General features: G+C 45.2%; 1 protein-coding gene across 2 annotated transcripts in view; it reads left to right on the forward strand.

Moving 5' to 3' along the window:
• The window catches only part of GckIII (Germinal centre kinase III), a 50,066-nt gene that overhangs the window by 14,531 nt on the left and 23,326 nt on the right, over nucleotides 1-12,209 (forward strand). Inside the window, exon 1 of one of the 2 annotated variants that reach the window (XM_066731668.1) lies at nucleotides 7,509-7,837. The exons of the other annotated variant lie outside the window; for it this stretch is intronic. Coding sequence (XP_066587765.1) covers nucleotides 7,673-7,837 — 165 coding nt within the window. The 5' untranslated portion in view covers nucleotides 7,509-7,672. Of the gene's footprint in view, nucleotides 1-7,508; nucleotides 7,838-12,209 lie in introns of those variants that run through there. 2 annotated transcript variants of the gene reach the window in all.

Raw genomic sequence — 12,209 nt, forward strand, 5'->3', positions numbered from 1 at the left:
GGAGGGGGGGGGGGGGGGGTGGGGAGAGGAAATTGACGATACTCTTCGGATCACCGATACCAGCGAAATCGTCCCTCTCGAAGCTTTCCTATCAATCCGCCTTTCTAATTTATCTTCCCCGTTGTGTGACGTCATTGCAAAAAGTCCTTTAGTGCCTGAGCCTGGATCTCCGGGGTCGTTCACACGACTCGTCTAGACGCTCGAGACTTTATTCGAAGGTCAATACACCCCCTAGCATTGTCCAATCGTCGAATTACCCAAAACTCCAACCTCCCTATATACATACATATATACATATATATATATATCTAAGAACTTGGTTGTTTCTGCCCCTGAAACTACCGACGGAAGTTGCCAATCGAAGAAAAAACAAAGAAAATCTGTTGGAGCAAAAATAGAAGACTTCCTTTGAATATAACACGAAAGGGAGGATCCTACGTGGGTCAAGACTAAGATTGACTTTTGATGATTCCGGTGATGGTGATCACTGCTGAATTTGGAGGAGCTTGCTTTGTTATCCTTAATTGAAAATCCCAAAGGAATTTCTCCGTGAGAGAAAAAAGAGGGGAATATATCGTTACTGGAGAGTGCAGAGTGGAAAAACAGGAAGAAATCATGGGAAAAGGATAGAATTAATTATGGTACTGTTGTATCGAAAGTGGAGGTGAGAGTTTCTCCGAGTATTCCCAAATAGGGCGATTGTGTAGCGAGGAATAATTCGATCGAGGTGGAGTACAGGGTGCATCGTCCCGAGGTGGCATTTCGCAAAGTTTTAGGCTCGAATCGAAGAAGGACGAGGGGAGGGGTTGGCTGGTGCGCGTGGTGGGGGGTGATTTTCGAAGGTGGTGGAAGTAATTCCATGGGCAGACACCCCCTCCAGGTGTCCTCGCGTGGCTATGCACGCAACAATCCCTACCAACGACTATTTCTCATTGGTGGGGGGTTTCCGAGGGTTGTTAGGGGTGGCTAGACTGCCAAGGGGTTGCTCGCGCCGCGGCGCCATCCGACTCCCTCGTTTCTTCCTTCAGTCGACGCGCGTTACTCGACACGCCAACGCCGAGCTTCGTTTTCCTCTCATAAATACTATATATATATATATCACACTTGGCGCTTTTCTATATATCCAACAATTTTCTACCTTTTGCAATCTTCCGCGTGCTTCCTACTCTTCTCGTTGCGTGCCACTGGCTTTTTCCCTCTCAAAGGTATTTTTCCCCTTCTCTCTCGCTCTCTTTGACAAAAAATTCAACGACGAATACTCATTCGATGCTCGATCCAACGATAATATGGCGTTTGATTGGAAGAGGAGCTTTGCTGGAGAGAGGCAGTGCAGGGAAGATTAGATAAGGATGGTGAGAAATGCCATTTAATCTCGAGGGATGGTGTGTGTGACGCGACGTGGTTGTGCTGGTGGTTGCCTAGCCGAAATTAAGTCGATAGACGTCTCGTAAATTTTTTTCATAGCTCGATCACTCAATTCGAGGCCAGAGCGCGCAAGGGTTGATATTTTTTTAATAAAAACAGATCTGCGTGAAACGTCGCAATACTTTTCCTTCTTCCGAGAAAGCGACCACGTCACACAGGTGCATATATATGTGTATAAATGATAGAATCGTTCAGGCCGCTGGCTCCGGATAGGGAAAACATTTTTGCGGCCGCTTTGGATCGCGTGTTGATAAATTCTCCAGTGATTAAGTTCGCACGCCACCTCTTTATTTTAATCCCGATATACGCGAGCTCTCCCGTTTAATCGACTCGTAATAAGCAAACTTCCTCATTCCACGTATGTACAATACCGGATCATATTAATCTCCGTTGCACAACGTTTTTTAAATCTCGCTTGATGTTACAAAATCTAACAGAGTTTTTAATCGATCATTTTCCAGCTTTATTTTCAAGGTCAACGATCGTACCTACGGGGATCCATCATCTCCGAGAGCTAATGCATTTATTATCTGGAAGGTTAGTAGGGGGAGGGGGTGGGTCTCCAAGAAGAGGACCCCTTGGAGATTCCACGAGTAGCATCGAGACATAAAAGGGTGGCTGTGCGCATAATCCAAATTTTTCCCATGGATGTCGTAATTCTTATGATACACAACCTCTCTCTCTCTCTCTCTCTGGTTTAATAGCCTCATAATATGTAGGAGGATTCCTCATTCGCGTCACACCAACTAGCAAAGATCCGCATAATAAATTTTTATACTTGCCCACTCGATTTTCAATATTAAAATTCACCTAAAAATTTCTTTCGATCGATATTTACGAGCAATGTAGTTGGTAACAACAAAAGTGTTAATGGTTCGTTCAATTTGCATCGAGAGAACCGAGAGAATCTCAAAGAACGTAATCCTTAGAAATTCCAAGATTAGCATTGAGACATATAAGATTATAGATGCGAGCATGATCCAAATAGGCAAATGGACGTAATAATTCTTATGCCACTCAAAATTTCTCACTTTATATATACTCATAAAACAAAAAATTCTTCACATTTGTAACACGAACCATTAGAAATCATCACAAGACCAAGTATCGAAAGAAAGTTGTACCAAAGAATCGCCTCAAGAAGAAGAATTTTCAAGGTCAACGATCGTCGCAGTGAATACAGTTGATTTTGTATCTCGAAGAGGAGGGAGGGAGAAAATCTCAAAGGACAGTGTCTCCTCGGAGATGGTGGAAGGAGCATCGAGACGCGCACAAGGGTGGGTGAGCGCGTTATCCAACTTTTCCCCATGGAACTCGTAAATCTTGGACTCGCGCTACGAGGGCGGCTCCCGTAGGAAGTCGAGACGCAAAGAACACGCGCCGATAAGTCGTTACCCTCTGCTGTCCTCGCCAATCCACCTCACGAAGCTTCCATAGCAAGAAAAAAAGCTGAAGAGGACTCTTTGGTGAACTTTGCATCGAGTTTGTCCGAGAGTGTTTTGGACCACGAAGGAGCCTTTGCAGGATGTTCCTTTCCGATGGATCCGGATCGATCCATCGGAGACGTCGAAACGAGTCGGTCCGGTCGAGTTTTATCGGGAAAGAAAAATCCAGTGGCGCGCGCGGACGGATGATGGCTGTTGGCTCATCGATCATTAATACCCGGCTCACTGCCATAGGAACTATTCGGAAATAGACGCGTCTCTGGTATCTCGCACCTGCCAGAACTCTTGCTAAATATAGACACGTATATTCGTTTTCACTGTGCAAAATCAATAACGCCCTGGCGCACACCGCCAATTTCTCTCTTTGTATTTATCGATTTGCAAATTTTCCAGACTCGGCCAGCTACGAGACTAAATCCATCGAGTCTCTCATCAATTTTCTCATAAAAATATATATTATTGTGTCCTCTGGCACGGAAATGAATATTTTGTCAAATTCACCGCGCCAGACAGGGTAACTCGGGATAAGGATGCGAAATCGTAAAAATTTTATTGGATCGAATGCTGATTATTAGATGCTTATATACTTGTAGCTATTAATGGAGCAACTTTGTAAAATCCACGCGTGCGACGGGAGGAAAGTAGTAAACGGTTGTAGAAAAAATGATTTATCATCGTTATATAATTTTCGCAAAATTTATATATATCATATCCCCTTATAGTACAAGGAACAGGGTAATTTTTAGCATTTTTCAACGTTAAATTTGATAAGAAATTTCTCTCAATATATATCGTTGTACAAAAAGCATTCAAGCAAGATTCCAATTCGTCTTTACTCGTACATGCTAATCGTTCTTGACGAAAGGTCAAAAGCCGAAGAAGAAGAGGTTCAGAGGAAAAGATCGCGTGCCGGTAACGAGTAAGGAGGGGGGGGGGGGGGAGGCTCCCACGCGCGAAAACCAAAGATCAAACAAGCCTGTCGAGAGTCGAAAATCCAGGAGAACGAACGAAATCAGTTTTATAGCGATGACATATATATATACATCTATATGCGCGTGTGAGTCGGAGGAAAAGTTTGCCGAGCGGATTTTCCAATGGAGATTTATTCGCCTGTCGAGAGGGACGGTTAATCGAGGTTCGCTTTCCATATAGGTGCACGCCTTTCTAGGCCAGCGACGAGTTTAAATGAATCTGTCGCAGAGACACAAACAATGCTACTCGCGTTCGAATAAGAGAACCTCGAGGGTTTCCATACCTCGCTTTTCACCAATCCTATCAGTTACCAGCAAAAACCGCATTCTCATATATATATATATATATATACGCACACAGAGTTTTTCTCGATAAAAGAAGAAAACCAATCCATCAAACTGCACCGTACATATATCCTACGACTCGGAACCAAATGGAAAGGTGATTTCCACGTTATTTCCATATGGCTTTGTCCGACACGTGGAGATGCGGGAGGAGAGAGACAAAGGGTTATCGAGGTCGCGAGAAATTTACAATTGAGACGCACGAGCATGGTGGCTCGATAGAAAAATTATCGCATTTTGCAAGATTGGTCCCCGCGGTGACTGAGACGACCGGAAACGACTATAGCGACGCGTTGCTCGGACGAGCTTTAAGAGGATTTGCCAGGGAAATATCGCCTTGCTATATATATATATATATAGAAGAAATAGAATGCAAAGTCCGAGGATCGCGAAGAGGTTGTATTATTATTATTATATTGGTACCTTTGTGGCCGTATCCTCGTAAATGGCACAATGCCACGCGAATATAGTCGGTGGAGCTGTACTTTATGCCGAGACTGTCAACGAGACACGTTTCCCTTGCAGCAATCGTAATAAAACGGCTTGGCGAGTGATTAATGACGACAAGCCAGCAGCAACAAAGGATCTCGGCAAAAACTATTCAACTTACCACGTGCTTATGATGGATACGTATATGCAGCAGTTTCTTCTCTCGTTAAAAAGCCCGGCAGAGTCCGGTTGGCCAAAATTACGACAATCGGCGAGTTTTGAGAGTTTCCCATTGTGTTGCGCGACTCTCGCATTTTTTCTGCGTCTCGATCGGCGGATTATCCACGCGCGGATGCAACTATGTTGCTCCAGCGTTGTCAACGAGCATCCGTTCGTATATTTCGATAAACTCTGCTCATTTCGCGTGGCAAAGCTCCTCTCGCTCGCTTAACTTTAAGAATTGGAGGAAAAACGCGTTTATCGCTGGACTAAACTTTTCCCGCTTTCCATTCATGGGCCTAGACATTTTTGTCCAACTCCCTGCATCCCTTTTCAATATTCCACGTAAAAGCTCGCTATTCTTCGGCGATCGCCCACGGATTTGCCTAAAAACGCGCGGAGACGAGTTTTATAATCGTTCCGGCCAAACTTTCCTCAGAACCAAAGACAAACCCGCTCGTAAATCTCCTTCGGGAAACAAACGGTGCTCGACGTTCGAAAGCTTCTCAAACTTCTCTTCCGACTGCAGCTCGCGCCTTCCTCTTCCGGTTTTGCGATATGCCGAGCATTTTTTTACGCGTAACTTTAAAAAGTATAGTCCCGAATCGCATTGTTCTCCGAGTTGCAACGAGGAAGAAAGGGGGGGGGGGGAGGGGTTATCGGGAGAGAAGAGAATCGCAAGGATTTTCCGCAAATATTAATTAGTCCGATAACTCTGGCAGAGACGCCTGAATCTCGCAGCGAGTCGTTCGTAATCTCGATATCCGACTGAGAAAACTTTCCAAGGTCGTTCGACCTCGGAACTCACCTCAGCATTCCAGTAGCTCGGCAATTCGGTTTTGATAACGCCGTTGATTCGTTTTTCCAGCGGTAGCTCAGTCGTCGATCGATTATCGGAAGGAGCAAAGAGAGTTTCCTCCTCCATAAATTGTTATTATCATTAATTCGAAATAACAAGCGGTCGGAATCGAATAAACCGATAAGCGATAAACGCCTGCTTTTTTTTCCAATACGATAAACTTTTCCGCGTGAAGAGCGAGCGTGTTTTTCGCATGAAATACAACGCGAAACCGCTGAATCTGCTTCGAGCGTTGGTAACTCGAGCGGTATTTGTGCAACGCCGCTTCTGTGCGAACCACGAAAATTTAGCAAACCCGCTAGGCCAATCGCGTACTTGGAATTTCTGCGAATAATCGAGTATTACAGCGGAGCCGATATAACGCAACAGATTCGAGTCGATGTTAAATTTTAACTCAATTTCCATTAATAAGAGAGAAGTGGGTGAGTTTATTCGAACTCGTAGGGGATATCCAACGTATTTAGCCTGTTGATAATAATTATTGGTGGACGGAGTGTACGTACAGGTTCGTAATCAAATTGGGTCGCTTCTGACAGCAGTCCTGGCCAAAGCCATCGTCTTTCCGGACGAAATTGCTGTATTTATAACTCGCTCCCTTCGCGACAACTTTTAGAAGCGTTATACTTTTCCCATTGAACGTAATTTTTCGTCGCGGTACGATATGGAGGGACGGATGAAATTGGAGAGTGGTGGGGGAAAAAGGGGGGGGGGAGTGAGAGAGAAATACTTGCACGGTTCATTGCACCTGACTATTTATAACAAATCAATAAGACCTGGCTGTGCATTCTTCTCGTGTTCGGCATTTGCGCCTGCAAACGATTCTCTCGCTTGATTTTGTTCTGCACAGTGGTAGAGGGGGAGGGGGGGGGGGTATCTCACTATCCAGCCGGTGCACCATTACCGGCCGCGTATGCCGTAACGGGATCCCCAACAAGGATTCGCCTTGTTACTGATTAGTCCTCGCCACCAGACCACTCCATAAATCATTCGCCATTCTCTCAAAAGCCATTTTTGTTGAATTTCAAAAATTCCCTGCCATCTGGCAGAAAGGATTTTTATCGTCCTCTCGACGCACGAAGGAATTCCTCGATCAATCCTCGCTGATTCTTCGTGTTCGTTTGGTTCTCAGGGAATATTTTCAATTACATCGAGGCCTTTTGTTCTTTCACAATTTTTCCAATTCGAAGAGTTTGGATAGAGGAGCGAGGGTAACTTTTGTGGAGTTTTAACACAATTTCCTTTCTCTGGTTTATCAAGTGGAGTATCGCGTGAGCAGCGTCGGTTTATTATTCAAAGTACGGTTGATCGAAAGTTGTCGCAGCGTTGCATAACTCGCTCGATCGAAATAGGTGCACCGATACTCCTATTTGTTCCATTATCGAGTCCTTTCTTCCAATAGGGTTCCATCATTTTTTTCAACGTCCAGTAAAACTGGGTCAGGCAAATCGTACAGCTTCTCTCGCACGACTGTTATACACGCTGAAGTAGATTGAAACACAGCAAATGAAATTTATTTCTCCGGGACAATAGCGAATATGTAACGCTTATTGTAATTTCTCCAAGTGATTCTCGATAATTCCATCTTAAACATCGTTTCTTCTCTTTTCGAGCAACAACGATGATCAACTCGACGATAAATTGTGAAAACGAGAGCTCCGAAATAATGATATATTTACAGTCGATTATCTTCAGGATCAAACGCCATATTATTGTCAATCGCATCGGTGGATTTTTACCTTGAAATCACATTTTAATTTGCAGTATAAACTATATACAATTCGTGGATCAATTAAATCAACGATACTCTTGAGAATTTTCCGATAAGGCACGACATTCCAGATTATTTTCCACGCAATGTTCGTTTGCGGATAAAAAGTGAAATTGTCACGGTGCATCGTGCGCGAACCTTCCATGTGAACTTGGACCAAAATTCACCATCGATCGTTGTTCTTTCGTCGGTTTCGCGAGGTCCCAGCAAGATGTTCGTGTCGATGGTACTGCACAAGCACAGCAAGCATAACAATGGCAACCAATCGAATCAAAATACGAGAAACAACAACAACACCACCACCAACAGCAATCACTTGAACAACAATCTCATCAACAATAACGTTCGAAACGTTAACCAGAACAGCACGAGAGTGGTGAGTTTCAGATAATTCTGTTGATTCCATTATCGAGATGTTGTACCTTGTGTTACCTAAGTACATTTATTCGCGCATCGCGAGATATTATCATTGAATTCCCTCGATTATTAATTTACCTCAATGAATTTCCAACGTGAATAATTTTCGTTATTTTACAATCCGTTAAAACCTCCCACTCCACACCGTATTATATATTTTGCGTTGTATACGCGTTCTTGGAATTGTGCAAATGAAAATTGCTCCGCAAGGAGATTCGGAGGATAATCCCTGTACGATGCTGCGTTTTCATTAATTTCCCTAACGAAGAATCTCCCTTTAGCTTTATTTCCCCTTTACAAAGAGCATATGGAATGGCAGTTTGCTATAATCCGTTTGGCCAAGGATGCAGCTCGCGAATACTTGTTGCTCTTTCCTCGAATCCTTCGGAGCCTCGTCGATTCATCGTATAGTACTTGGTTTTTGCCTGCTGCTTATTCGACTGTCGCAAATGTATTCCCCTGCCCGCGCATTATCGTGCAATTCCGCGTGTTTACGTCACGTGGAGCGAACCCGACGGATGTCTCCCCGATTGCGACGACGACGAGTCGCGTGAATGGGGAAACGCCGATGTTGGAAATTCAGTGAAAAAATCAGCTCAACTTTCAATGTTTTCGTCTTCGTGGGAAAAACTAATTTTCCAGACATTACAAAGGAATAGGACACTTGTGTGCGTAAGGTGGATTTTACTTGCTGAAAAATGGATAAAACTTTCGCATAGAAGAATAAATGGCGCAGTTTCTTATGAATGGGGTAGATGATGAAGTAGAAGATGTTGAAGAGGCCGAACGTTTGGGGAGCAACGATCGTTCGATTCATCGACCTCGCTCGACCGATTGCACAACTGGCTGACAGTGGCACTTATCCCGTTACATTGCATCCTCTTTCCTTTCTCACTCTGTCTCCTCCTCATTCAGCACGCTTAACGCTGCGCGGAGCCAATATAAGCCACACGCGCTGTGCTCCGACCAAAACCTTCGTGCACCTCGCGCACACACAGCTGCGTCATTAAATTTCCCCCCCCCCCCCCCCCCTCTCTTCATCCGTACACTCACCTGCTTCCACTCGGCTACCTTCGACCGTTTCGAATCTCATCATCCAATCAAAACACTCCGCGAAATTTGCGAATACCGTAAATCGTTCCATATTTCCCATTCGCGAAAAATTCGCAGTATAAGATTTAAACCTGGATTGTTGCGACGTTTATATTTTTCGATGCGACAACCGCGAGTTTTGATTTTAATTAATTAGAGTAACGGGGGTAGAGGTGGGGGAGGGGGGGAGTGGATATCGCAGTCCGGACGTTTTAATCTAATTGTTAATTTATGGCGTTTGAACAAAGTCCCTAAACATGTCGGCTATCGGGACAAAGGACCTAATCTCGTTGCTTCATTTGCATCTCCATACCCCCTTCTACTTTTTGCCATCCCCCGGACAAGACGAGGCTTTACCGAGAGTGCCAGCCAGGACAGACGTTATTAACTCATTTACAGTCCTCCCTCTCCTCCAAGCTATCGTCGCAAGCTCGGTGAAAAAATTCACTAGACTCGATACAAATAACTTTGTTCCTTTATACCCCCCCCCCCCCCTAAACCATCTGCATAAGCTCGCTCTCACCGACAAAGAGGCTCGGATGCAATAAATTCGCTTTTGTCGCCCAATTCCTCGCATTTTTTCCCTCCTCCCTCCTCGAAATTTTATTTCGACGCCTCTCATTCTTAAATAAATCCCATCGAACGAGATCGATCGAGCAAGGAATGTTCCAACATAGCGAAATCGTCGAAAGGAGGAGCACTCGTACTTTTACCCCCACCTCCGACGTTCATTCGCCATAAAATTCTTCATTTTTCTCCCTCAATGTATAATTTCTATATCCATAGCGATCTTGTATACTCGAAAAGATAAAGAGGACGTACATTTTAGCGATACATTTTTAAATATATCCACAGCAGTCCGTTATCCGGAGAGTGCCTATCGTATTTTCGAGTGAAAATGGCTGCTCTCTATCCGAGGCTTAAAAGGGAAGTCTTGGCGATAAAATTGAGAGTTCCCTGGGAGAGTTTTACGACGACGCGTAGCTAGGATAGCGTATCGAGTAAACGGAAGGAAGGCACGGTGCAAGGTCATTACGTCGTTAGCATTAGAGACAGCAGCCTGAGGCCTCCTACGAACGCTCCGGGAACTTCCGGTTTAGCGGCTCAACGGGAAATGCACGTGGGACGCATTAATGGCGCCGCATAAGTGTTTAATACTGTAACTCTGGCGATGCCGATACGATTAATTATCCGATGCATCGACCCCAACGAGTATAGCTTCTGCTTCGCTATCGTCCTTCTAACCGAGCCCCCCCCCCCCCCCCCCCCATAAAGAGTCTATCAAACTCCCCATCGATCCACCGCTGCTAGAAATTCCCACCAACGACACACAAACGCCTCAAAAATTATTATTCAAAAATCTCCCACATATATATACGATACCGTGTCGCGAATCCTCGATGACTCATCGTACCGAAAGAACTTGGATGGATCCGTTAAGAAAGTCGAGTTTGAACATTTTCGAATCATCTGCAAAAATGCTGAGAGCGACGAGGAAGGTTTTCAGGGCTTCGCTCGAAGTCGAAGCTGCAGAATTGTAAAAGTAGCGCCTATACCGTGCACTTTTGCTCCTCTCTTCGTCGTTGAAACGAATTTTCCAGCGTCTTATACTTTGCAGTCTCGAGGTTGGTCGGATCCGGCCGAGAATCGAGTATTTTCTCGGCGGGATTCTCCCGAAGGAACCAAGAGCCTTTTACCCGCCCGTCGCTCGCACGCTGCCAGGATCTATACGCTCCCGGACGCCATAGCGAAAATTGACAGCTATCCCGTTCCTTCTCCTCCACACAATCTTTCCATCTATATACCTATATATATATATATAGGTATAGACGTAAGCTTGGCAAATAAAATAGTTGGCATTTTTTTCGCCAATCTCAACCTCGTTGCGCGGGGCTCGCCGTCTTCTCGACCCCGTCAAATGTCGAAGCGACATTTGAAAGGAACGCTCGATCCTGAATGTCAAACGATTTCGCCGCTGAAAACCTTGGAGAACCAACGTTCCTCTTCTTGCGTCCTCCTTGCGCGTCGATATACTCTCTATATCCGGTCTTGGTGGAACGTACGATGAAATTAAGGCGAGATTCGACGTGATTATTTCATGAAAAAAGTTCCAGACAAATTTTCTAGCGCGAAACATTGATTTTCGCGAATCGTGTCGGGTGAAATAAATATTATAGAACCCGAATGACGGTCGAGGTGTATCGCAATGCGCTCTACAAATGAGTTTCGAAACCTGACTAATCGGGCAGAAAAATCAAAGCAATCTTATCCGATGTACGCGTCATATCCGAATTGTTTACAAGGCGAGCGTTGAAATTTCTCCATGGCTACATGACACAATTGGGTCAGCGAATCGTAATCCCCGTAACCTTTTCGGTCTGACGAAGCGTGTCCCAATGAAATTCGATGAGGCGGATACGAAACGATAAAGAAGAAAGCCTTGATAAAAGCGTGAAGAAGGAGCGAAATTTCGCAACGGCCAGGAGGATTGGCTGCGCGCGCGGGGGGATCCAACGGGGGAGCTCGGTCGGTAAAACAGAGCCGAGGAAAAATGGAAATCCAGCGCGAAAATCAATTTCCCTCGCGAGCTCCACTCTCTCGTGTGTGCGTCGTACCGTTTTGGAAATCCTCTGGAAGAACCTGTTCCGGTGGAGTAATCGCGATTCTCGCAACGATTGCTCCACTAATGGCTGAAGAAGTACTTCCGGCTGTATCTGCTGCTGCTGCTGCTGTGCGGGAGATGCTGAGAGAGCGAAGAGACTCTGCTCGCGGTCAACGGCACTCGTTCCGTCGGTCGTCCTCGTCGTCGTTGTCGATGTAACGGGTGGCACACGAGCGTCCTTTCTTCGGTATCCTGCCTAACCCCCACCCCCCCCCCCCCTCCCTCCTGCCAATAGGACAACGCGCGATAAAACGTACATGGGGTACGCGTATATACTGGCGCGTTCGTTTCACAATACCAGAACTAAAATATCGTTGCACAAGCGTTGCTGCACAATGGTGCGAGGTTCAGCAGAGTGAAAGGCGACTCAGCTGACACTAACACGAACCTCCACCAGTCCCGCGTCTGTGTGTATACGTGCTCCTGTAAATCGTTCACCGACACTTTTATTTTATATTACTTTCGTCTCTCGCAATGATTCGACCAATTAATCCCCTTGATGCTTCCAATCGTCCCATTATTCTTCCTCTCGTTATTATTATTATTATAAGGTAATTTTGCAGATTACGTGCTCAAA

Source organism: Prorops nasuta, unplaced genomic scaffold (genome assembly GCF_024137725.1).
Source record: "Prorops nasuta isolate Cenicafe-Biocafe unplaced genomic scaffold, Cenicafe_Pnas_1.2 PNAS00009, whole genome shotgun sequence".
Lineage (NCBI taxonomy): Eukaryota > Metazoa > Arthropoda > Insecta > Hymenoptera > Bethylidae > Prorops > Prorops nasuta.